Source organism: Castor canadensis, chromosome 10 (genome assembly GCF_047511655.1).
Source record: "Castor canadensis chromosome 10, mCasCan1.hap1v2, whole genome shotgun sequence".
Lineage (NCBI taxonomy): Eukaryota > Metazoa > Chordata > Mammalia > Rodentia > Castoridae > Castor > Castor canadensis.
Window position 1 is genome coordinate 112,178,888 of NC_133395.1, and position 22,890 is coordinate 112,201,777.

General features: G+C 37.4%; 1 protein-coding gene across 3 annotated transcripts in view; it reads right to left on the reverse strand.

Annotated features, from left to right (window-relative positions):
- Dcp1a (decapping mRNA 1A) overlaps positions 1-22,890 on the reverse strand; it is a 54,977-nt gene that overhangs the window by 14,193 nt on the left and 17,894 nt on the right. For 2 of the 3 annotated variants that reach the window (XM_074043962.1, XM_074043963.1), the window contains 3 exons: positions 15,500-15,566; positions 12,572-12,710; positions 5,991-6,104 (listed from right to left, as the gene is read on the reverse strand). In XM_074043962.1, coding sequence (XP_073900063.1) covers positions 5,991-6,104; positions 12,572-12,710; positions 15,500-15,566 — 320 coding nt within the window. The remainder of the gene's footprint in view (positions 1-5,990; positions 6,105-12,571; positions 12,711-15,499; positions 15,567-22,890) is intronic. The other variant, XM_074043961.1, reaches the window with a different exon arrangement.

The following is a 22,890-nucleotide window of genomic DNA, read 5'->3' on the forward strand; positions in this document are numbered from 1 at the left end:
AAGCAAGACTCTCCATCTAGCTGAAATCTAGCCACCTCCCACTGTCTTTTTTCAAGACATGATCTCATTCTAGGCTGGCCTCCTCTAACTCTTGATTTTTCTTCCTCACCCTTCTTCTTTTTTCCAGTACTGAGGTTTGAACTCATGGCTTACACCTTTAGCCACTCTACCAACTGTTTTTTGTGATATGTATTTTTGAGATAGGGTCTCTCAAACTATTTGCCTGGGCCAGCTTTGAACTGTGATCTTCCTGATCTCTGCCTCCTGAGTAGCTAGGATTACAGGCATGAGCCACCAGTGCCTGGCTCTTCCTCAACCTTCTGAGTGCTTCGATTACAGGCATGTGATATTATGCCCAACAAATTTCTTTATACACCAACTATGTTTAGAATAAAAGGGGCCAACACTGTTTGACAAAAAAAAGTCCTGGAAAACAACCCTAATTATAGTGTTCTAATTATAATTATAATTAGAGTCACAAATTATGTGACTCTTAACTATCACTTTCTGTTATAATATATACAATACAGATATACCTACTTTGTAAAGCAGAGTATACTGGGGATATTTTACAGAAACTTCAGGTAAGAAATACTATTTTAAGAAAGGGGTGATCAAACAACAGGATGTGAAGAAAGCTCACAGCAAAAATCCCTGAGGTGTGACCATGTAAAGCAAACAAACAAACAAACAACCCAAAACAAACAAGGGAAATAGAAACAAGAAATTTTTGCCATTTGAGACAGGGTTTTTCACTCATGCAGCCCAGCCTGGCCTCAAACTTGTGGGACCCTCCTGCCTCAGTCTCCTTGGTGCTAAGGTTATAGGCCAATGCCATCACACTCAGACTCAGAGGAATTAAAAAAGTGAACTGTGGAAATGCAATGGAATTTAACACTGTTAAGGTTTGACAGCACACTTTTTTCCTTAGCACTAGATGGCAGTGTTAATAAACAAATGCAGTAGCTACCTTTAAGGGTTGATTATGAATTTGGGCTATTTCTAGGTAATCACATGACTTCTAAAATACCCAAATCTCAGTATTTAGTTTTTAAATTTTGGCCTAAAAGCAGAATTTCACTGAGACAGGATCTTGCTCTGTAGCCCAGCCTGGCCTTGAACTGGAGACCCTCCTGCCTCAGCCTTCCCAGTGTTGGGATTACTGGCATGTGCCACCATGCCTTGAAAAAAATGGATTTTAAAAGTATGTAAGAACTAAAGGAATAATAAAGGTATCAGCACTATTTGCATTAGAGGATACATGTCCCTAAGTATGCATTTGAATTTTGAATGTTTACACATCTATCCATCATTGGTGCTGTTGTTAAAAGGCTGAGAATCTATGGCTTGTCACACTCATCTTCCAATGGGCAGTACTTTATATTTTTTTTGCGGTATTGCAGTTTGAACTCAGGGCATATACCTTGAGCCACTCCACCAGCCCTGTTTTGTGGTTTTTTTTTTTTTTTTTGAGATAGGGTCTCATGAACTATTTGCCTAGGCTGGCTTGGAGCCTCAATCCTCCTGATCTAGGTAGCCAGGATTACAGGCATGAGCCACTGGCGCCCAGCCTTTACGGTTCTTAAAGCATTTTTTTTCTGGTACATGCTACCTTTGGGCTGCACAACAACTTTGAGTTAGCAACGTAAGAATCCTTAACCTCAAGATTCAAAAATGAAAGGGGAGGTAGCTATCATATTGAATGCTCCTGGCTGATAAATAGAACAAAAGGAATCTGTGGGCCTAACTCTCTCTTGAATGAAAAAGAAAAAAAACCACATATATATACACACACACATATATATGTACATATATCTTTTTTTTGAGACAAGATCACACTACGTAGCTAGTGTAGTGAGTGTAGGCAGTGAGTGAGGCTAGCCTCAAACTCACTACTGTCCTGCCTCAGCCTCCTGAGTGCTTGGTTAATAGATTAAAAAAAATTAAATGTGTAATTAGATTTTTTAAATAGAACCATATTTAATGTATATTTGACCTTCAGGAACCTAAATCCAAATATAGTAAAAAAAGTAGAGCATGAGAATATAGTATATAGAAATCTGGTTTAAATTAACTATCATATAGCTACCCCAAAATACTACGGATATACTGCCGATGGTGATGTAAAATGGTGCAGCCTATCTGTAAAAAAACTTTGGCAGTTTCTTGTTAAACTAAAACATGCAATCACCAAATAACCCAATGTTTGGGCTCTTGGGGCATTGATCTCAGAGAAACGGAAGTTTATATTTACATAAAAAGATGTAGGTGGAGTGGTAGGGAGGTCATGGGGTGGATAAAGGGATTCATCAGTACATATTATATGCATGTGCTGCAATATCACAATGAACCCCACTAATATATATTATTATGTTAATAGAGAAAAACCTGTACACAAATACTCACAGGAATTTTATTTGTAATAGCAAAAATACCAAAAATCAAAAACCAAACACCCAAAACAAACAAAAACAACAACAAAAAACTAAAACAACCTTTATTAGGTGAATGGTCCAAAACAGTTAATGAAATTATGGTACAGGTGAACATCCCTAATCTGAAAATTCAAAACTCAAAACTTTTTGAATGCTGACACGAGACCAGTGGAAAATTCTGCAGTGACCTCATATGACAGGTTACAGTTAAAATACAGATACACTACAAATACTATATAAAATTATATTCAGGCTATGTGTATAAGGTATATGTGAAACATAAATGAATTTCAGGTTTGGATTTGGGTCCCATCCCCAAGATATCTCATTATATATATGCAAACATTATATACATGCAAACATTATATATATGCTTCTGGTCTGAAGCATTTTGGTTAAAGGATACTCAACCTATACTTCCATATCATCTAATACTCCTGAGCAATAAAAGGAAAGAAACTTGGTCTAAGGACTTAGCTTAGTAGTACAGCACTTGTTTAGTATGTACGAAGCTCTGGATTTAATCTCCAACATGGAGAGAGGGGGGTTGCAGAGAAAAAGGGAACAAACTTGTCACATACAACAACTTCAATGAATTATGCTGAGTGAAGACAGGATCTCAAAAGGTTACATATTGTTTGATTGCATTTGTGTAACGTTCTTGAAACGACACTATACAACTAGAAAACAGATTAGCGGTTGCTAGGCGTTAAAAATAAAGGTAAGGGGGGAGGCAGAGAGGGTATGCCAGGGAAATCGGTATGATTATTAAAGGGTAACACAAAGGATCCTTGTGATGGAGATAGTCTGCATCTTGCCTGTGGTGGTGGATACACAAAGCTATACAAGAGACAGAACTACATAGAACTGAACACACACACACACAGTACAAATAAAACTGAGGAAATATAAACAAGATGGTGTGGACTGTGTCTGGAAATATTATACTGTATTTTATAAAATGTTATCAATGGGGACATAGGGAATGGGTACATAGGCTTTTTCTTATTATTTCTTATAACTGCAAATCTGTAGTTGTTTCAAATTAAAAAGTTTAATTAAAAACTATGGGTTTGACTTGACATCTGTTTTTACATCAGAGAGATTACGAAAAGAACGAATTAATTTATCAGATATTAACAATGTTAGATGCTAAAAATACAGCACCGAACATGGCTCACATTTGTGATCCTAGGTACTTGGGAGGCTGAGATAAAGAGCTTTGAGGTTCAAGGCCAGTCCGGGCAAACAGAATGCAAGACTCCATCTTCAAAATAACCAGAGCAAAACTGACTGGAGGTATGGCTCAAACAGTAGAGAGCCTGCTTTGCAAGTGTGAAACCCTGAGTTCAAACCCCAGTCTACCCCTTCACCCCCCAAAACTGCTGCCTCCATGGAGTTTATATTTTGGTTGGCATGAGACAGACCTAAATAAGGAGAAACAAACCATGTCTACTGAGAAAATAAAGCAAGCAGGAGGATGGAGAATGGGGAGGGTTTTAAATAGGATAGAGAATGGACTGAAGGAGTGACTCAAGTGGTAGAGCAAGCACAAGGCCCCGAGTTCAAACCCACTATGACAAAAATTAAAAAAAAAAAAAAAGAAGGAACAAGAACAAAGACTGGTTTTGAGTTAGGTGCATGCCTGGCACATCTGAGGAAAAGCAAGAGAGCTAAAGAAGTTGGGGCTACCCTACACCAAGATTAACTCAAAATGGATCAAGGATCTTAATATCAGACCCCAAACTCTTAAGTTGATACAAGAAAGAGTAGGAAATTACTCTGGAGTTAGTAGGTATAGGTAAGAACTTTCTCAATGAAATCCCAGCAGCACAGCAACTAAGAGATAGCATAGATAAATGGGACCTCATAAAACTAAAAAGCTTCTGTTCATCAAAAGAAAAGGTCTCTAAACTGAAGAGAACACCCACAGAGTGGGAGAAAATATTTGCCAACTATACATCAGACAAAGGACTGATAACCAGAATATACAGGGAACTTAAAAAACTAAATTCTCCCAAAATTAATGAACCAATAAAGAAATGGGCACGTGAACTAAACACAACTTTCTCAAAAGAAGAAATTCAAATGGCCAGAAAACACATGAAAAAATGCTCACCATCTCTAGCAATAAAGGAAATGCAAATTAAAACCACGCTAAGATTCCACCTCACCCCTGTTAGAATAGCCATCATCAGCAACACCACCACCAACAGGTGTTGGCGAGGATGCGGGGAAAAAGGAACCCTCTTACACTGTTGGTGGGAATGGAGACTAGTACAACCACTCTGGAAAAAAATTTGGAGGCTACTTAAAAAGCTGGACATCGATCTACCATTTGATCCAGCAATACCACTCTTGGGGATATACCCAAAAGACTGTTACTCCAGAGGCACCTGCACATCCATGTTTATTGCGGCACTATTCACAATAGCCAAGTTATGGAAACAGCCAAGATGCCCCACCACTGACGAATGGATTAAGAAAATGTGGTATCTATACACAATGGAATTTTATGCAGCCATGAAGAAGAACGAAATGTTATCATTCGCTGGTAAATGGATGGAATTGGAGAACATCATTCTGAGTGAGGTTAGCCTGGCCCAAAAGACCAAAAATCGTATGTTCTCCCTCATATGTGGACATTAGATCAAGGGCAAACACAACAAGGGGATTGGACTATGAGCACATGATAAAAGCGAGAGCACACAAGGGAGGGGTGAGGATAGGTAAGACACCTAAAAAACTAGCTAGCATTTGTTGCCCTTAATGCAGGGAAACTAAAGCAGATACCTTAAAGCAACTGAGGCCAATAGGAAAAGGGGAACAGGTACAAGAGAAAAGGGTAGATCAAAAAGAATTAACCTAGAAGGTAACACCCACGCACAGGAAATCAATGTGAGTCAATGCCCTGTATAGCTATCCTTATCTCAACCAGCAAAAGCCCTTGTTCCTTCCTATTATTGCTTATACTCTCTCTACAACAAAATTAGAAATAAGGGCAAAATAGTTTCTGCTGGGTATTGGGGGGGGGAGGGGGCGGAGTGGGTGGTAAGAGAGGGGGTGGGGGCACGGGGGAGAAATGACCCAAGCCTTGTATGCACATATGAATAATAAAAGAAAAATGAAAAAAAAAAAAAAGAAGTTGGGGGTAAGTAAGTAAGGAAGAGTAGCAGAAGATGAAGTCATAGGTAGAGAGGCCAGATCAGGTAGGGCCTTGTGGGCCATTGTTAGGACCCTGCCTTTTATTTGAGAGAGACAGGATACCACTGGAGGGCTTTAGGCAGAGAAATTAAACTTTTTTTTTTTTAAACCAAGTTTACTCTGGCTGCTGGGTTGAGAGTACAGCAGGCAGCAGCAAGGGCAAAAGGTGGAAGACCAGATAGGAAGCAAACTATAGATGAAATAGTTACATGGGCACAGGAAATGACCTGGATAAATATTAGTATGCCTTTGACAGATAAGTGACACAAACTTGGAACAATTAAAATTCTAATAAAATGTTACTCTTTGTTTTGTTACTGTGGACAAAGTTAGGGGTTTAACTGTACCAACCTTATCTTGTGACCCAGCGGGTATCTCTTCTAGAGTCTCAGTGCTTCCCAGATTGGAGAGCTGAGTGCTTGGCTGTAACCCAGGGCTGGAGATATTTGAGTCAGCCATCTGATTCTTGAAAAAAATTGTAAGAAAAACGTATCATTTGAAAAAAGTCTGTCACCTATAATTTGGCTCATAAACACCATTTCAAGTTATCAGAAATAGGATAAAAAAATAGGCAAAAAGAAAATCCCTAAAAAATGCCTCCTCTGAACTTTCATATAAATACCATATAATAAAATTTCTATAAAACTGAACATATACTTTTAGACATTAGCCACAACTGTTACAGTTGTTACTTTTTATCACTACTCCTTTTTAAGGAAAAGCCAATGGCTCTTGTATTTTATGTTTTTAAGCTAACATATGATGGAATTAATTGTTTTGGGGGTATACAGTTCTATTTGTGCATTCTAACTCCACAGAGTCAGGATACAAAATAGTTCCACCATCACAAAAAGCTCCCTTGTGATGTCCCATTGTAGCTATATACTCTGACCATTCTTGCAACCAGTGGTATTCTGTCACCATAGCTTTGTCTTTTCAAAAATGTCATATAAGTAGAATATAAGCAGAATGCTAGCTTCTTTCATTTAGAGTATGCCCCTGTGATCCATCCAAAGTGTCACAGGGTATTAATGATTCATTCCTTTTTATTGCTGAATACTATTCCATTATATGAATATATTATAGCCTAACCATCCAGTCAAAGAACACATTTGAGTTACATTAAGTTTTTGATTAAGAATATAGTTCTAAAAAGTCTTGTGTAGCTGGGGACTGGTGGCTCACGGTTGTAATCCTAGTTATTTGGGAGGCTGAGATTGGGAGCATCATGGTTCAAGGCCAGCCAATCTAGGCAAACAGTTTGCAAGACCCCCATCTCCAAAATAACCAGAGCAAAATATACTGGAGGTATGGCTCAAACAGTAGAGAGCTTGCTTTGCAACCATGAAGCCCTGAGTTCAAACCCCAGCCCCACAAGAAAGAGGGTTTGTGTACACAAAAGTTCCATTCCTCCAAAGTAAATTACCTCTTGAAAGTATTTCTGGGTCATATGGCAAATATATTTTTGTTCTAAAAGTTTCACAGTTTTACATTTACTTATTTTGGGGAGGTGATATTGGGGGTGTGAACTGAGGACCTTGCACTTATTAGGCAGGTATTCTACCACACCCCTAGTCCTTTTTTTTTTGCTTTATTTTTAAGGTGAGGTCTAGAATTTCTCTCTGGGGCCAACTTCAGACTGTGCTCCTCCTACCTAGCAGCTTCCCACATAGCTGGGACAACAGGTGTGCACCACCACTTCCACCTTATTGAGATGAGGTCTTACTTGCTAACTTTTTGCTTGGGCTGGCTTAGAACTGTGATTCTTCTCCATCTCTACCGCCTAAAAGAAGATAGGATTACAGGCATGAGCCACCACACCTGGCTCATACTTTTGTATTTTACATTTAGATCTATGACCCAGTTTGAGCTGATTTTTGATAACATGTTACATTTAGGTTGAGGTTCATTTTTTTCTGGAAGTATCCAATTATTTCAACACTCTTTAAAAATTTAACTTACATATGACACTAAAAGTGAAAATGCTTTTGATCTTAAAAAGAAACTTCAAAAATCATCATTAGATGAACATGGAATCATGAATTTTTGGAAACCTAAATTATATCCGGGCTATCTGATTTAGCAACTAGTAAGCACTGTCCATCTCAAAATAGCTTTTTAAAAAAGTTCCAAACTTCAGTTCAGAGACAGCATAATTTTGATAACATACAATAAAGACACACACTTAGCACAGGAATAATACTTAAATGTTAAATGAATGCATAATATGTATTTTTTTCTACTCATGTGACTTAATATATTATTCTGGAACCCCATTTACCCACTGTTACTCATTTAAACTAGGGCAAATTAGCCTATGAAATATCTTAATACTCTAACATACCTCTTTGAGCAGTATCAGCCCCATTATGGAGAATGCTTGGAATTGAATTCTTTTAAGAGAAAATATAAACTCAAAATATTGTTCATAACAAGTTCTTAAAATAGATGATATAATGTTCAAAAACATTAAAAAAGTTGGGAGTTTCCTTGTAAAATCCAGACTTGTCATTTTCAGAGAGAGGCTGAATGATTTGGTACTACTAGGTCATCTGCAAGCACTAGCTGGGGCTGAGCTCTAACAACCCTTTTACCCAGTGAACCGAACAGGCTCTTAGTAGGTCTCAGTTCCATTCTGGCCTGTTTTCACACTACCATGATCTACTCTTTGTGGCATTTGAGTTTGTAATACTTAAATATAAGCTACAGGATGGGTTATGTTGTCATAGTATTATTTAATAAAATTTTTTTTTTTTAATAAAAATTCTTAATCTCAGGTAGTTTTGATGCTTGTGTAGGGTCTTTGCTGAAGGTTTACTTTATGTGTGTTAGTAATGGCATCAAAAGTGTGGAGAACAGTGGCCTATAATCTGTTACTTGAGAGAGAGGTAGGAGGATCATGGTTGGAGGACGGCTTGGACAGAAGTGATCATCCTATCTGAAAACCAAAACTAAAAGGACTGGGGAGTGTCTCAAGTGTCAGAGTGCTTGCCTAACAAATGCAGGGCCCTGAATTCAATCTGCAGTACCATCAAAAAAAAAAAAAAAAAAAAGATCCTGTGTTTATAAGATTGAGAGGGATATTCATAATCAAAGACAAACTTGCTGGAGCTGGAGGGTAATTTTACAATGTTTGGTTAAAAACATTTTAAACTTCCCAAATTCTTTTATCTACCAATTCCAACTAATTTATCTTAGGAAAAAAAATTAATGCTATATATAAAGACTTACCTCTAAGGTTATAGTGTTGAGTTCTTAATAAAGAAAATTAGGCATTGTTTGTATAAAGCATAGAAGGAGAAATATACAGGTATCAGTATCATAGCAGTTTTTAAAAAAAACTCACTTTACCAAATGAAATCTCACAGAGACTTCCTGTGAGATGATTACTGTTAACCAAAAAGGCAGATCTTTGGGAAAGAACCAGTTACAAAAGGATTTTTGATAAAAGTAATGTACATAAACATACCATATATATTTGGACACAGTTTTGGAAGGATACATAAACAAAGTATTAGCAATGATTATTTCTAGTTGGCAGAATCATAGTATTGTCTTCTTTTTATTTTATTTTACTTTTGTAGCAGGAGATTGAATTCAGGGCCTTGTACATGCTGGGTAAGTGCTCTACCATTGAGCAACTCTTCCTCCAGCTCTTTGTGTTTACCTTTTTTTTGTTTTGTTTTTGTTGATAATGGGGTTTGAACTCAGGGCCTCATGCTTGCTAGGCAGGCGCTCTACCATTTGAGCCACTCTGCCAGTCCAATTGTGTTTAGTTTTTAAGCATAAATTTTCTATAATAATATATACTGCTTATATAACAAGAAAAATAATGGTATTTCCCCTCTCCCCCCTTTTCCTCAGTACTGGGTATTGAACCAAGGGCCCTGTGTATGCTGGGCAACTCTACCACTTAGTCCATGCCTTTAATGTGTACTTTTGTAAGGACAACAACAACAAATCTGTCCTTAAAGAAACTTATTTTTTTGCAATTAAACTAAAGCAAAACAAAACAAAAAAATCCCCACCAAAATTGAGGAAGAGCTAGTAGAAGCAACTCAAAAACGGGTCAACTACAGAAGACTGTGGTTTCAACTACTTTTTATTACATGAAAAGCTGAAAAGTTGGTTAAAAGACATTATAGGACTTTTATGTAGAATACCCCACTTAAACATCTGGACTTCTCTAGTACAATGAAAAAAACAAAACCAAAAGAACAGGCTGAACTTGTGCTGGATGTGGTGACATGTCTGTAATCCTGGCATTCAGGAAGCTGAGGCAGGAGGATCATGAGTTTGAGGCCAGTTTGGGGTACACAGTCAGACCGTGCCATAAACCAACCAACTAACCAAACATCTGTTTTTAAATCCTATATACACTGGACAGGTGAGATTTAGAGTTGGGATTAAATCCCACAGCTGAAGCCTGGCTTATATCCCTGCCCTTGACTCTAACAATCCCCCAAGTCTCTACCAAAGATAAAAAGAGGGACCATGCTAAGCCATGTGGCCACTGGGGACAGTCCATCCAAATACTAAGATGGATTCAAAGGTCAGAGACAATACCAGACCAACTCCATTTGGTTACATGCTAGGCAAATGCAGACCAGAAAACAAAACTCTTATTTAAGGAAGTAATACCTATTACAGTCTTCAAAAACAGAAGGAATATGACAGAAATGTTAAAGATTTAGCTAAATCCCCAAAAGTTCCATTTTAATCTTAGACAACATTTACTTATTCTATACTATAGAAGAAATTTCTTTACAACAGAAATGCTATGTTCTCCATATACTTTACTTTTCTAATATTTATGAAACTAGAAATCTTCCAGATTTTTCTAATATTTATGAAACTAGAAATCATTCCAGATTTTTAAACTGCCCACTTGACACTAGAATTCCCTTAAAGCTTTGTGCACAAAAATAAGATCTTGGTGCTGGGGGTGCAGCTCATTGGAAGAGCACTTGTCAGGATGTGAAAAGTCCTGGGTTCTATACCAAGCACTAGAAATTTTTTTTTAAAAAGGACAATAGTAAGGTCTTACTTTCTGTTTTCCTTTTGTGGCTACACAGCTAAAGGAGTAAGCCAGGCTACTTCCCGGAGTAGTTGCCCTAGTGTGCAATAACGACAGTTTCTATCTTGTGAGCACTCTTGAGTCATCACTGGGACAGTGACTTATTACCTACTTACGGGAACATAGAAAGGCCTTAAAAAATAGGGTAAGGTATCTATGCAGGTAACTCAGATCTCATTAAGAATATGAGAGGGCATTTGGGGGATATAAGGTAATGTTTATATTAAAAACAATGAGTTTTGAAATTTATTCTTTTTCCTAAGAATCAAGGAATTCATTACAGAGATGAATACTTTTCCAATATACAATTTCTACAGATACACAAATTGTTCCTATTTCTCTGAGACACTGAAGAATTTTATTACAACTTGGAATACCTCATGGGCTCTAATGAAGCATTTCTACATCCAGGAGGTTGGACTGCTGTTGGTATTTGGACATAGGTTTATTGTACTTTATGATCAATATGACTTATTTTTTCTTTCCTTTTTTTTTTTGTTTTTTTTTGAGAAAGGGTCTAGTTGTACAGCCCAAATAGGCCTCTTAACTGGTGATCCTCTTGCCCCAGTATCTAGAGTGCTGGGATTATAGCTATACACTACCATTTCCAGCTTGACTCTTCATCTTTAGTTAGAGGAAACTACCATCCAGTACACTTTTTCCAAACTTTGTTTCCTGAATTCCAGATTCCTGAGCAATTAAAGGGTAGTATGTGAAAAATGGTTTTGTAGTCAAACTGATATAGGAACTCTTGTCACTGTATCATTTATTGTGGAATGTCTCAGAATTAAGGACTGTAAAAGGCCTAAGAGGATTCAAGGAACAAGACATCTAACAGTATTTCCTGAATTCTTCTGACCTGTTTGAACTCCCCCCACAAAGGATTATCTATTAATAACTAGGAAACATGGTTTTAGATGGTGGGTGTTGGGATCAAACTCACAGCCTTGGTAGGCAAGAACTATTATCACTGAACTATAACTCCAGCTAGACAGTACTTTCACATTTTGACCCTTGAAGTTTTGGTGAGGTAAAGATGAAACAGAAATGAAGAATAAGGTAACAACTGTAATTCTGCTGAAACAAAGTACAACAGTAGAAAACTTTGGTCTCACTCAAATGAAGTATGAGGCCTAGAAGTTCTGATGTCAAGGAAAAACCAGTACCGACCCACTGCCATAAGGTTTGAGACACTGTCAGGAAGCACCCACTGTTTGACACATAGTGAATGATTCAAGAACATGAGTTGAATAAATTGAATAATGTACCACAACTTTCACTTTATTTAATGACTGGGAAAAAGTTTTATCAGTTAAGTTACAAGGTAAATGGAAAATGGAAGAGAAAGAAAACAGCGAATTTCAGAAAAGACTCACTCACATTTGGGTAAAATTCCAAATGATGCTTAATGAATGAGGGTTGTACGCCTATCACCAATTAGAGATCAGGAATGTGCCTTTTAAAGTTATGGGGTACAAATTATCAGAATACTTTCCAAAATCTACATACAAGATTATTCAGCACACTAACAGAAATTACAGGGGTGAAGAAGCCCAAAAGCTTTTCCAGAAATATCTGTTGTGGGCTGACTTCTACCCTCAAAAATCATTTTCTCCCATGGTAATTTTACACTGATGGTAGGAGTAAAAAAAGAGCATTCTAAATTTTCTTTCCTAAGCAAGCACTCTCAGGTGAGCAGATTTTCCTAGATCTTTTAGGCTTGAAATTATAGACCTGCTTTCTTTTTGAACTAATGATTACTGCTGGCCCTGGAGGTGACTTCCTCAATCTACTAGACTCCTACAAGCCTCATCTCCCTCTTCTGGTGTTGTGTCCAGTACCCAGAGAGCCTCACCCTCTCGTACTCATCCTTGGCTCTGCTCAGCATCTCTAGAATGTCGATGGGCCTCTGTTCGCTGCAGCCATTGGCCTGGCTGGGACTCTGTTTATCTCGAGCAGCTTGCTGGGATCGCCGTGTCTCCTCTTCTACCACGCTAGAGGAGGAGAACCAGGTTTTAGAAAGGTCTTTTTGCACTATCTGACCCCAAAACTCTTTTGGACAAAGTAATAGTCATATGATACTGTTCTTACAATAGGTAATACTCACTCCTGGTTACCTTATTCCAGAGATACATGATTTACCATTTCACCATCTCATTCACAACAGTGCCAATGAATATATTTCACCTTTAAGTGGACAAAAATGCAGAATTTCTTCATATAGGTGGTAGAAGTTGGTACATTAAAAACTTTACTAGAAGCTGGGCACTGGTGGCTCATGTATATAATAATAGCTACTCAGGAGGCAGAGATCAGGAGGATCAAGGTTTAAAGAGAGCCTGGGCAAATAGTTTGCAAGAGCCTATCTTGGAAATACCCAATACAAAAAATAACTGATCTGTGATTTTGATTCAAAAGAAGAAAATTTCTAACAGTCACCACTGTCAACCTAGGAAACTGGAAACCTCAGGAAGATCACCACTACTGAAAGTAAAAGCTGGCAAAGGTAGTATGGAAGGGTTCAAAACAATATTTTCAGATAGGCCTTCAGTCTTTAGCTTAATATACCACCTGAAGTCTTGCATTTAGAGTACCACTAAAAAGGAAAAAAAAAAAAGTCTGCTAAGGAACCAGAAAAGGAATTCATCCTTCCATCCATCTTTCCTTCCCTCCTCCCTACTATATTCACTCTTCTACACCCTTCCTTATATTCTCCACCCTCCCACTGGTACCAACCCCCCAGACAGACCTATTTTGCCTTCACATTTTTGTTAAAAAACAAAAAACAAACAACCCCCACCCCAAATTTTGTTTAAGATGCTATGCAAGGTGTTTCACTGTGACATTTCCATGTACATATGTATTATAACCTGAATTGATTCATCCCCTCTATTTTTCTCCCTTCCTCCTAAGTCCCCTTATGGTGATTTCAACAGGTTTAAAAATTCTATATTCATTCTTATAAGAAGTACATCAACTATATTCATCTTCAACTTCCTTCATTTACCCTCCCTGTCTCATATGTGACCCCCCCACTCCCTTTTTTAGAGTGACCTGTTTTCCATAATATTGCTTGTAATTGTATTGGAGAAGTCTGTTTTCACTGTCACTTTCAAAACTAAAAAAAGTGATCATGGGCTGGGTGTATAGGTCAGTGGTGGAATGTGGGCTTAGCATTTGAGGGGCACTAGTTTCAATTCCCAGAACAAAACAAACACACAAATAAACAAACAAAAGACCCAGCACCTCCCCTCCCACCTCCAACAACAAAAACTCAATGAAATAAATGCCTTTGCTAGGACAAGAGGTGAAGTGCTTCAAGATGGCATTAGTGGCTTTATAAGAAATATAGAGCTAAGCTAGCATGCTTGCTTTGTCATTGATGCCCTCCATCATGCTTTGATACAGTTAAGAGTTGCCCTGTGCTCCTGGACACCTTTGAGCTGAATATACTTTTGTTCTTTATAAATTAAATGAACGCCTTAGTTGAAAAATAATTTTATCTTTTTTATATATAAAGTGTTCTAAAAAGGAAATGTGCTTATAATAAGAGTGACTACAAGTTTCCAGGGAGCAATGCCCTCTGGGGTTCACCTAGTAATAAATATGGGCCTATCTTGCAAGCTCACAGCCACAACAGATGATAAGCAGGAGGCTGATAAACATCCAATCAGTTAGTTCTGGAATATAATTTGGCTTTAACTATGTGTACCTTTAAAAAAAATGTAAATATATCTGGAACTGAAGTCTTGGGGATAGCTATTTATTTGTCCTTTTAGGAGAATTAATTAAAAAATTAGACTGTTAAAAAAGTTAGACTGCTTTCTTCCAAACATGTAGATATAAACCCTGCAGAAGAGCAGGGGAATTTTGATCTGATAGATAGGGAAGGGAGGTCCATAGATGATTCAGGCAAAAATTGAAAAGGAAGCAGAAACATATCACCTACTGCAACATTTCACCTAAACTCTGTAGCCCCTCATGCCCCTCCAGCACCAGTTTCTTGGACTTTCAGAATCCACAGTGGTAGTCCAGTTATAATGATAGGCCATATAAAGGACAGTTTCCAAAGGCTAGCTTGAGAAAGGATGAAGCACCCTTTAGAACATTAAGTGAAAATTATCTAAATTTCAAGATTCTAAGTTAAAAATATTTTCTGGAAGACAATCTGTTAGTGAACTGGGGTGTGCTAAACCTAGTCTGTGTCAAAAACAAGTTCTCTTAAAGGAATCAAACATGGATGTGTGCGGGAGTTCTCTATCAGGCTACTGAATACAGTACCATTTGTCAACACTGGAAATTTGGATAGCCACTGCATTTGGCTGTAAGGCTGTGCAATGGAGGTAAGTGATATCCTCTGGAGCTAAGCAGTTTGGTAGCTCTAACCTACAGTAAAGTTCTGATTAAGTTATAAAGTTCCTATAGTATTTGATTCAATGCAGTTATTATACATATACAGAGAAAAAATTTAATGCCCTGAAAAAATGCTGTTGACACTAAAAGCAGGATATATAGCATGCCCTTATTTTTATAAAAAACAATTACACCTATGAACCTAATGTACACACAAAGAAAAAGACTGGAAGGAAACAGATATTTGGAAACACTTGGGAGCAGTAGGATCATAGATAATTTTAGTTTTTTTTAAAGTTCTCCTGCCTTATTTGAATTTTTGGCAATAAAAAGGAAATCAGGAGGGTTAAATGAATTAGTAGACTTTAGTAATAAAGAGAAGTAGGACACATTTATCATTAATTAAACCTATGTAATAGTAAATACTTACTCAGCCATGAGTTTTGCTATGCGGTGACAGTCATTCTTGTCATAAAACCAGATACTATATATTGACACTTGAAAAACAAAGGAAAAAAAGATGAAGGGAAGTGAGATTTTAACATCTGAATATATATAAATAGATATTCTTACCAAAGAATATTACTGCATTTATCATTAGAACCCTAAATTAATAATAATTCCTCTGAAGAGAAAAAAAAAAAACAACCAAATAAACAAACAAAAAACAGAACAAAGACCTCCCCCTGCCCTCGTTAAAATCAGGACAGGTGAAAATTGCAAAAAATAAGATGGGCGTGGAGACTCATGCCTCTAATCCCAGCTAATCAGGAAGCTGAGGCAGGTAGATAGCAAGTTTGAGAGTTCAAGGCCAACCTAGTTAACTTAGTGAGACTCTGTTTCAAAATATACATGAAAAATGGCGGGGATGTAGCTTGGTGGTCCTGAGTTCAATCCCCAGTACAACACACACACACACACGCACACGCACAGACACACAAAAACTTGGCAAAATGTAGTTGGTTTTAGACATTACTAGGTCTCATTGAGCCTAGGATGCCACTGTACCTAGGATGCACTATTATTTATTATCAAGGAGGAAAAAAGACTGCCAATTAAACTAAGATTCAACCAATATTAATTGTAAGATGCATTCTAAACTGATACAAAAATATTAATTATTGAAAACTAGTTCACTGACTAACCAAAGACCAGAATCATTTGAGTCTATTTCTGAATCTTAAAATACAGAATAAAAATTGTTACAGTAAAAATAAAGTTTTCATTAAAAAATAGGTCTACATCCAACCCCAGATCAACTGTTTACATGTGATATGAATTGGGCTGAATCACATGTCTTTTACCATCTTTTTTTTATTCCCAGTATAGTGATCAGTACAAGAAAAGCCTTCAAGAAATATTTGTTGCAAGATAAATGACCTTTTCATTATTAAAGATGACAGTATGTAAGAGCTACTGTAAAGACTTTTTTTTTTTAGATAAAGTAGGTAGAAATACTGAAGATATACTGAAGATACAAGTCAAAACAAACACATGGACAAGAAAGACTTTTTGTTATCATGTGTACTGCTACCATGTGCCATGGGACCCTCACAGCTTGTCCTAACTTACATTTCCTTTGATACTTAAAATAACTCTCTGGCGCAGGAAAGGTGGATATCACTATGCTTTTTTTTTTTTTTTTAAATAAACTTATAAGCCAGGCACCAGTGGCTCATGTCTGTAATCCTAGCTACTCAGAAGGCAGAGGTCAGGAGGATCATGGGTCAAAGCCACCTTGGGCAAATAGTTCACAAGACCCTATCTCAAAAATACCCAACATAAAAAAAAGGCTGGCGGAGTGGCTCAAGTGGTAGAGCCTTGCAAGCGTGAGGCCTTGAGTTCAAATCCCAGTAGTTGGAAAAAAAAAAAAAGAGATTTCAGTGTCCTCTGTTTTCTCCAAATATAGAATTTTATATAACTATAGTGTATTATCACAACTGGGATACTCACACTGACTGATCAAGATACAGAACATTCTCAGGTCATGGATCCCTGGTGTCTTTTTATAGCCTCATCCACCTCCTTTGGTCCTCTTCTGATTCTGACTCCTGGCAATCACTAGATGTTCTCCATTTCTATAATTTTGTCATTTCAAGATAGTCATACAAGTGGAATCATAGAGTATGTAACCTTGCAAGATTGACTTCTCTGGGTCAGAGTCTGTAGAGTCATCCAAGTCGTTGCTTAAATCAGCAGTTGGTACCTGTGTAACTATTCACACATCTAAGGAAATTGAGGCATTTCCAGTTTTGGGCTATTATGAATAAAGCTGCTATGGACATTCATACATAGACTTTGTATAAACATAAATTTTCATTTCTCTGGATTAAATGTCTAAGAGTACAGTTACTGAGTCACATGGTAGCAGCATATGTACTTGAGCAGGAAATTGCCAGACTGTTTTCCAGAGTGGCTGCGCTTCTTACAGACCTTCAAGCACTGTGTGAATCATCTAGTGCCTCTACATCATTGCATGTGCTGTCACTATTTTTAATTTTAGCTATTCTGATAGGTGTAGTGATATTGCATTATAGTTTGGATTTGTATTTCCTCAATAGCTAATGATGCTAAACATCTTTTCAAGTGCTTCTCTGCCATCTTAAATCCTTTAGTGAAATGTGCTTTCATGTCTTTTGTCCCTTCTAATCAGTTTTATTTTTATTTTTTTTTTGGTAACTGTTTAGTTTCAAGATTTTTTTTCCTTTATATTTGAGGTACCAGACCTTTGGTGAAAAATATGGATTGAAAATATTTTCTCCCAGTCTCTATCTTGTCTCTTTAAGCTTCTCTCAGGGCAAAGGTTCTTAATTTTGGGCTGGGTATATAGCTCAGCAGTAGAGAACCTGCATGGCATGAGGAGGCCCTTGGTTTTAAAAAATTAAAAAAAGGTAATTTTTAACAAGGTCCATGCTTTTGGTATCAAGTCTAAGAGCTCTGTGTTTAGCTTAACTTCCAGAACTTTGTACTTTTTTCCCCTACATGGTTTACAGTTTTATACTTAAGCTTGAGGATTTGTGTGTGTGTGTGTGTGTGTGTGTGTGTGTGTGTAAAGCATGAGGTCTAGATTAATTTTCCTTTTTGCAATACTAGGGTCGTATGCATGCTAAGCAAGCACCCTACCATTTGAGTTACACCGTCTTTTGCTTTTGTTTTCGAGAGAGGGTCTCAGTACTACCTTCACTTAGGCTGACCTCAAACTTGCAGTCTTCCTGCCCCTGCCTCCTGAATAGCTGGAATTACAGATGTGAACCACTATGCCTGGCTGCGTTAAATTTTCTCTTGATCTAATATTCTAGCATTATTTGTGGGAAACAACAGCTTGCCCTTATTGAGGAGTCTTTTGTACTTTGGCAAGGTATCAATTGGGCATATTTACATAGGTCCATCTCTGGATTTTCTTTTTTTTGCGTGTGATACTGAGGTTTGAACTCAGGACCTACACCCTGAGCCACTTCACCAGACATTTTTTGTTTTGGGTTTTTTTCAAGATAGGGTCTTGCAAATTATTTGCCTCGGATGACTTCAAACCATGATCCTCATGATCTCTGCTTCCTGCTAAGATTGCAGGCTTGAGCCACTGGTGCCCAGCTGATTTCTGGATTTAAAAAAAAAATTGGGGGGGCAATACTGGGGTGTGAACTCAGGGCTTTGTGTTTGCTAGGAGGGTGCTCTATCAGTTGAACCATGCTCCCAGCCCTTTTTATCCTAGTTATTTCTGAGATAAGGTCTTGCTTTTTTGCCCAGGTTGTCGTGGATGGTGATATTCCTGTTTGTGCTTCCTGAGGCAGCTGGGATGACAGGCATGTGCCACGCACTCAGCTATTAGTTGAGATGGAGTCCCATTAACTTTGTGCCGGCTAGCCTCAACTTCCTGAGTAGCTAGAATTACAGGCATGACCTGCTGCATTTGGCTCCGTTTTTCTGGATTCTTTATTTAGTTCAATTTACTTATGTAATAACTTACTTATTCCTTGGCCAATACCATAATGTTTTGATTACTGGAGTTACATGATAGGCCTTAATATGTAGAGTAATTCCTGCTGGGATTCAAACCCATGACCCTCACTCATGCATCTTACCACTCCCACCCAAGTAAATTTTAGAATAAGCTTGTCTGTGCCTACAAAAATCCTTCATTGGTGTTGATGAGAAATGTATTGTCAGGCATAGTGGTGCGTACCTATAATCCCAGTACTCAGGAGGGTAAGGCCATCCTGGGCTACATAGTAAGACTCTGTCTCAAAAAAAAAAAAAAGTATTAAACCTATAAGTCAATTTGGGGAGTCTGATTTCTTTCATCACTATTTTTAAATTTCTAACACATAGATCCTTATGTTAAGATTATATCTAAATATTTAATTTTCTTTGGAGTGACTGCAAATTATTTTTGTTACATTTCTGATTCAAAGTCTCTTTATGTAGCTTTGAACTCTGTACTCTCCTTCCTATCTCCCAAATACTAGAATTATAGGCATGCACCTTCATGTCTGCTTTAAGGTACTGATTTTTAACTTTATTTCCTATATGTCATTAGTGTGTAAAAATGAATATATTATTGCTTTAAGTGTCAATTTCTCTTCTATTATTCTTAGTTCTGCTAAAGTTTTATAAGTTTAATTGCCTTTTTTCCCCAAAGAACAGCTTTTTGTTTTATCTTCTCTACTTTCATATTTTCAATTTCATTGACTTATGCTCTCATCTTTATTATTTCCTTTCTTCTGTTTGCTCTGAGTTAATTTTCCTTTTCTTTTTCTAATATACCGAGATGGGAATTTCCTAGGGTCTTAGCCAGTGCTGCGTAGAGAGGTGGGAGGAGTTTCCTGTGGCCAAGCACCAGGTGCCTCTACGAGGGGATGGGAGCATCTGGCCTTTGTAGATAATGATTGTTTCCCAGGCCAGGATGACTGAGATATGATCCCTTTTGCTATTTCCATCCTACCCTCTTCATGGAAGGGATGGTACCTCCATGGTGGCCACTTATTATCAGGAGGGCCTCCAATTTTGCCATTGCTTGGTATGCCTACTATTGATGGCAGGAGTATCACTCAATCTAGGGGAGGCATGAGCTTACCCTGGGCCACCTTCTGTCACTAGGCTGGAGGTCAACAAACACTAGGCCTGAGTTTTCTTCTTCTGTGAGGTAGTATTTAAAACACACTGCTGCTGTGTTGGTCCACACTTCTGGGACTCTGATTAAACTGTCTCCCTCTTTCTACTTTTCAGAGTTCTTCTGATTATTTTTTGTGTCATTTCTACGTTTTATAGTTATACTTAGCAAGGAGAAACAAATCTATGCCATTTTGTTTGATCATTTAAGTCTAATGCATTTTTATGATCAGAAAAAGAAGGTTATCAGAAAGTCCTAGTGACTTATTTATAAATCCGAGAAAAAAAATTAGTCTTAGGACCATAATTAGAACATAGGTCTTCTCATTCCTAGGTCAGCTGTCTTGCCACTACATATTAACATAAAACCTTTTTATAGCAACAAAAAGTTAGTGAGCTTCAATTATGTTTGAAGACTAATGCTTCAAAAGAAAAAAATCTTAAAGAAAAAAGTTCATGAATAATTAGGGTAAAACTGCATGTCAGTACATAAAACCAGGCATGATGGTACACACCTATAATCCCAGTACTCTGGAGATTGTGGCAGGAGGATTGAGAATTTGAGGCTAGCCTGGGCTACATACTGAGATCCCATCTTTGAGACTGTTAAAAGATCTCTTTTTTGATAACTATTGACTTAACTCTAAAGATATTACTAGTATACAGCAATTAAAAAAATTGTTAATAAAGATTACTTTAGGGCTGGTAGAGTGGCTCAAGTGATAGAGTGCCTACCTAGCAATGCCCTGAGTTCAAACCACAGCACTGTCAAAAAAAAAAGACATTGATTATTAATTATTTGTTTCATCATGAATTAGAGCCATTATTTCACAAAAGAGGTCATGGCAAACTACAACTTAAAAAATTCCGTTCTCAAAAGATATAGAAGTTAAATAGAGCAAGCAAATGGCTTCATTTTAATGAATAAAGATCATGAACAAGAATTCTCTTTTCCTACCTTGTTTATAAGGGGACTTTTCTGGCAGGGAAGACCTCCAATTACACTAAAATTACCTTAAACCTTTGGGCCCCATCTCTGGGCATAGATCCTTAAGGTGATGACACTACCGGAAGGCAGCCCAGGCTGGCTAGCCTTTGAGCCTTCACCCTTCTGTGGCCTACTTCCCATGTTTGGAACTCATTTTCACAGTGGCTCATGGAATCTCAAAGTACTACAAGTGCTTCCAATGAATAATAAGAAATTCTGGAGTGTTTTTCTTTTTATAGATCAACAGATTAACTCAGCTTTGACATCCTAATGAAAGGAACATAAAAGTAGGCTTGTCACACAGATGATAATTATTAAGCATTGTCTACTACTGCAATGTCTTAGTTATGCTCTTAGCAGCTAAAGCTTACTCCAACATAAGGTACATCAGATTGGGGCCCTGAAAAGATTCCATATATGGCAATTACATACAATCACCTTTCTTTAAATATTCCTCTTCCTGCTTTGGCTAAGGAACAGAAAACACCAAAATCCAAATACAAAAGATTCTAGTTTTCCCCTAACACACCAATATTTATCTGGATTATACCCATATGATATACAGTAATGAGAATATTTTTATGATATGTAACACTAGCCTCAGGGAGGAACACAAAACCTTTTCTAGGCTAAACAGAGGCATTTAAGTTTGTTTCCAGAGGGAATTCTAAATTAAAACTCTTTGGAAACAATTCTACATTGAAAATCAAAATAAGTTCATCAAGGCTGTCAATTTATGACAATCTTCGCTTAAGTCCCCCGTTTCTTTCAAAGAAATCAAATATAATTTAAAAATAAAAGACACATGCTTCTATACTTGTACATTATCAAATAAACTGCCAAAAAAGAGTCAAACACTTTTAAAGGCATGTTTGCAGAAGAAATGAAGATAAGGAAGCTATAATGATAGCTTAATGGGTAAAGGATAAGAGTCACACTCAATTCTGCCAGAAGCAGACCTGTACAGGTTCAGAGACGCATCCAAGAATCAGCTCTGTCTGCCAACATATCAAATGCTCAGTGCATGCAACTGGCAAGAAAGCCCAGAGAGCTGCCACTAAGCCTGTCACTGCCACTAGTGAGGAAAGACAGATAAGTTCAGCAGATAGCTAAAACTGCAGAGAACCTTGTCCCTAACCAAAGTTAAGTATTGTTCCCTGAAGGGAACTTCACTTGAAGGCCCAGCATATACCGCCAACAATTCACTTGCTTTGACATTCTGAAATAATTTTCTCTGATTAACTATACCAAAGAGGATTTAGGCTTTTTGCAATACAGTATTATTTTGCCATAGCAAGTAATGATAGCACCCTGCTTTCTAAATGGCTTTTCTCAAGATGAAAGTAAGTGAGTTAGTTTATCCACCATATATCATGAACTCTAGTCTTAAGTCGGGTATGTATATAGGCAAGTCACTGAAAAGTCAGGGAGTGTGACAGAACACTTGATTGCCTTTAGGTTGTACTTTCATGAAAAATATTAAGAGAGTCAGATAAGAAAATCCTGAGTCTCAAACAAAAGCCCTTTCCTTTTGAAAATGTAAAAAATAATATTAATGACAGAGGCTAAAGGTATTTGGGTTATATAATATTGAGAAAAATTTTATAGCTGAAGGGAAGCTTTCTATTCTTCTAGAAACCCTGTTTGAAGATTTAGCTGCTTATTATGATTTGATGTTTTACTTTACTCAGCTTCTCATCTTGAGTGGTATATGACTCATACAA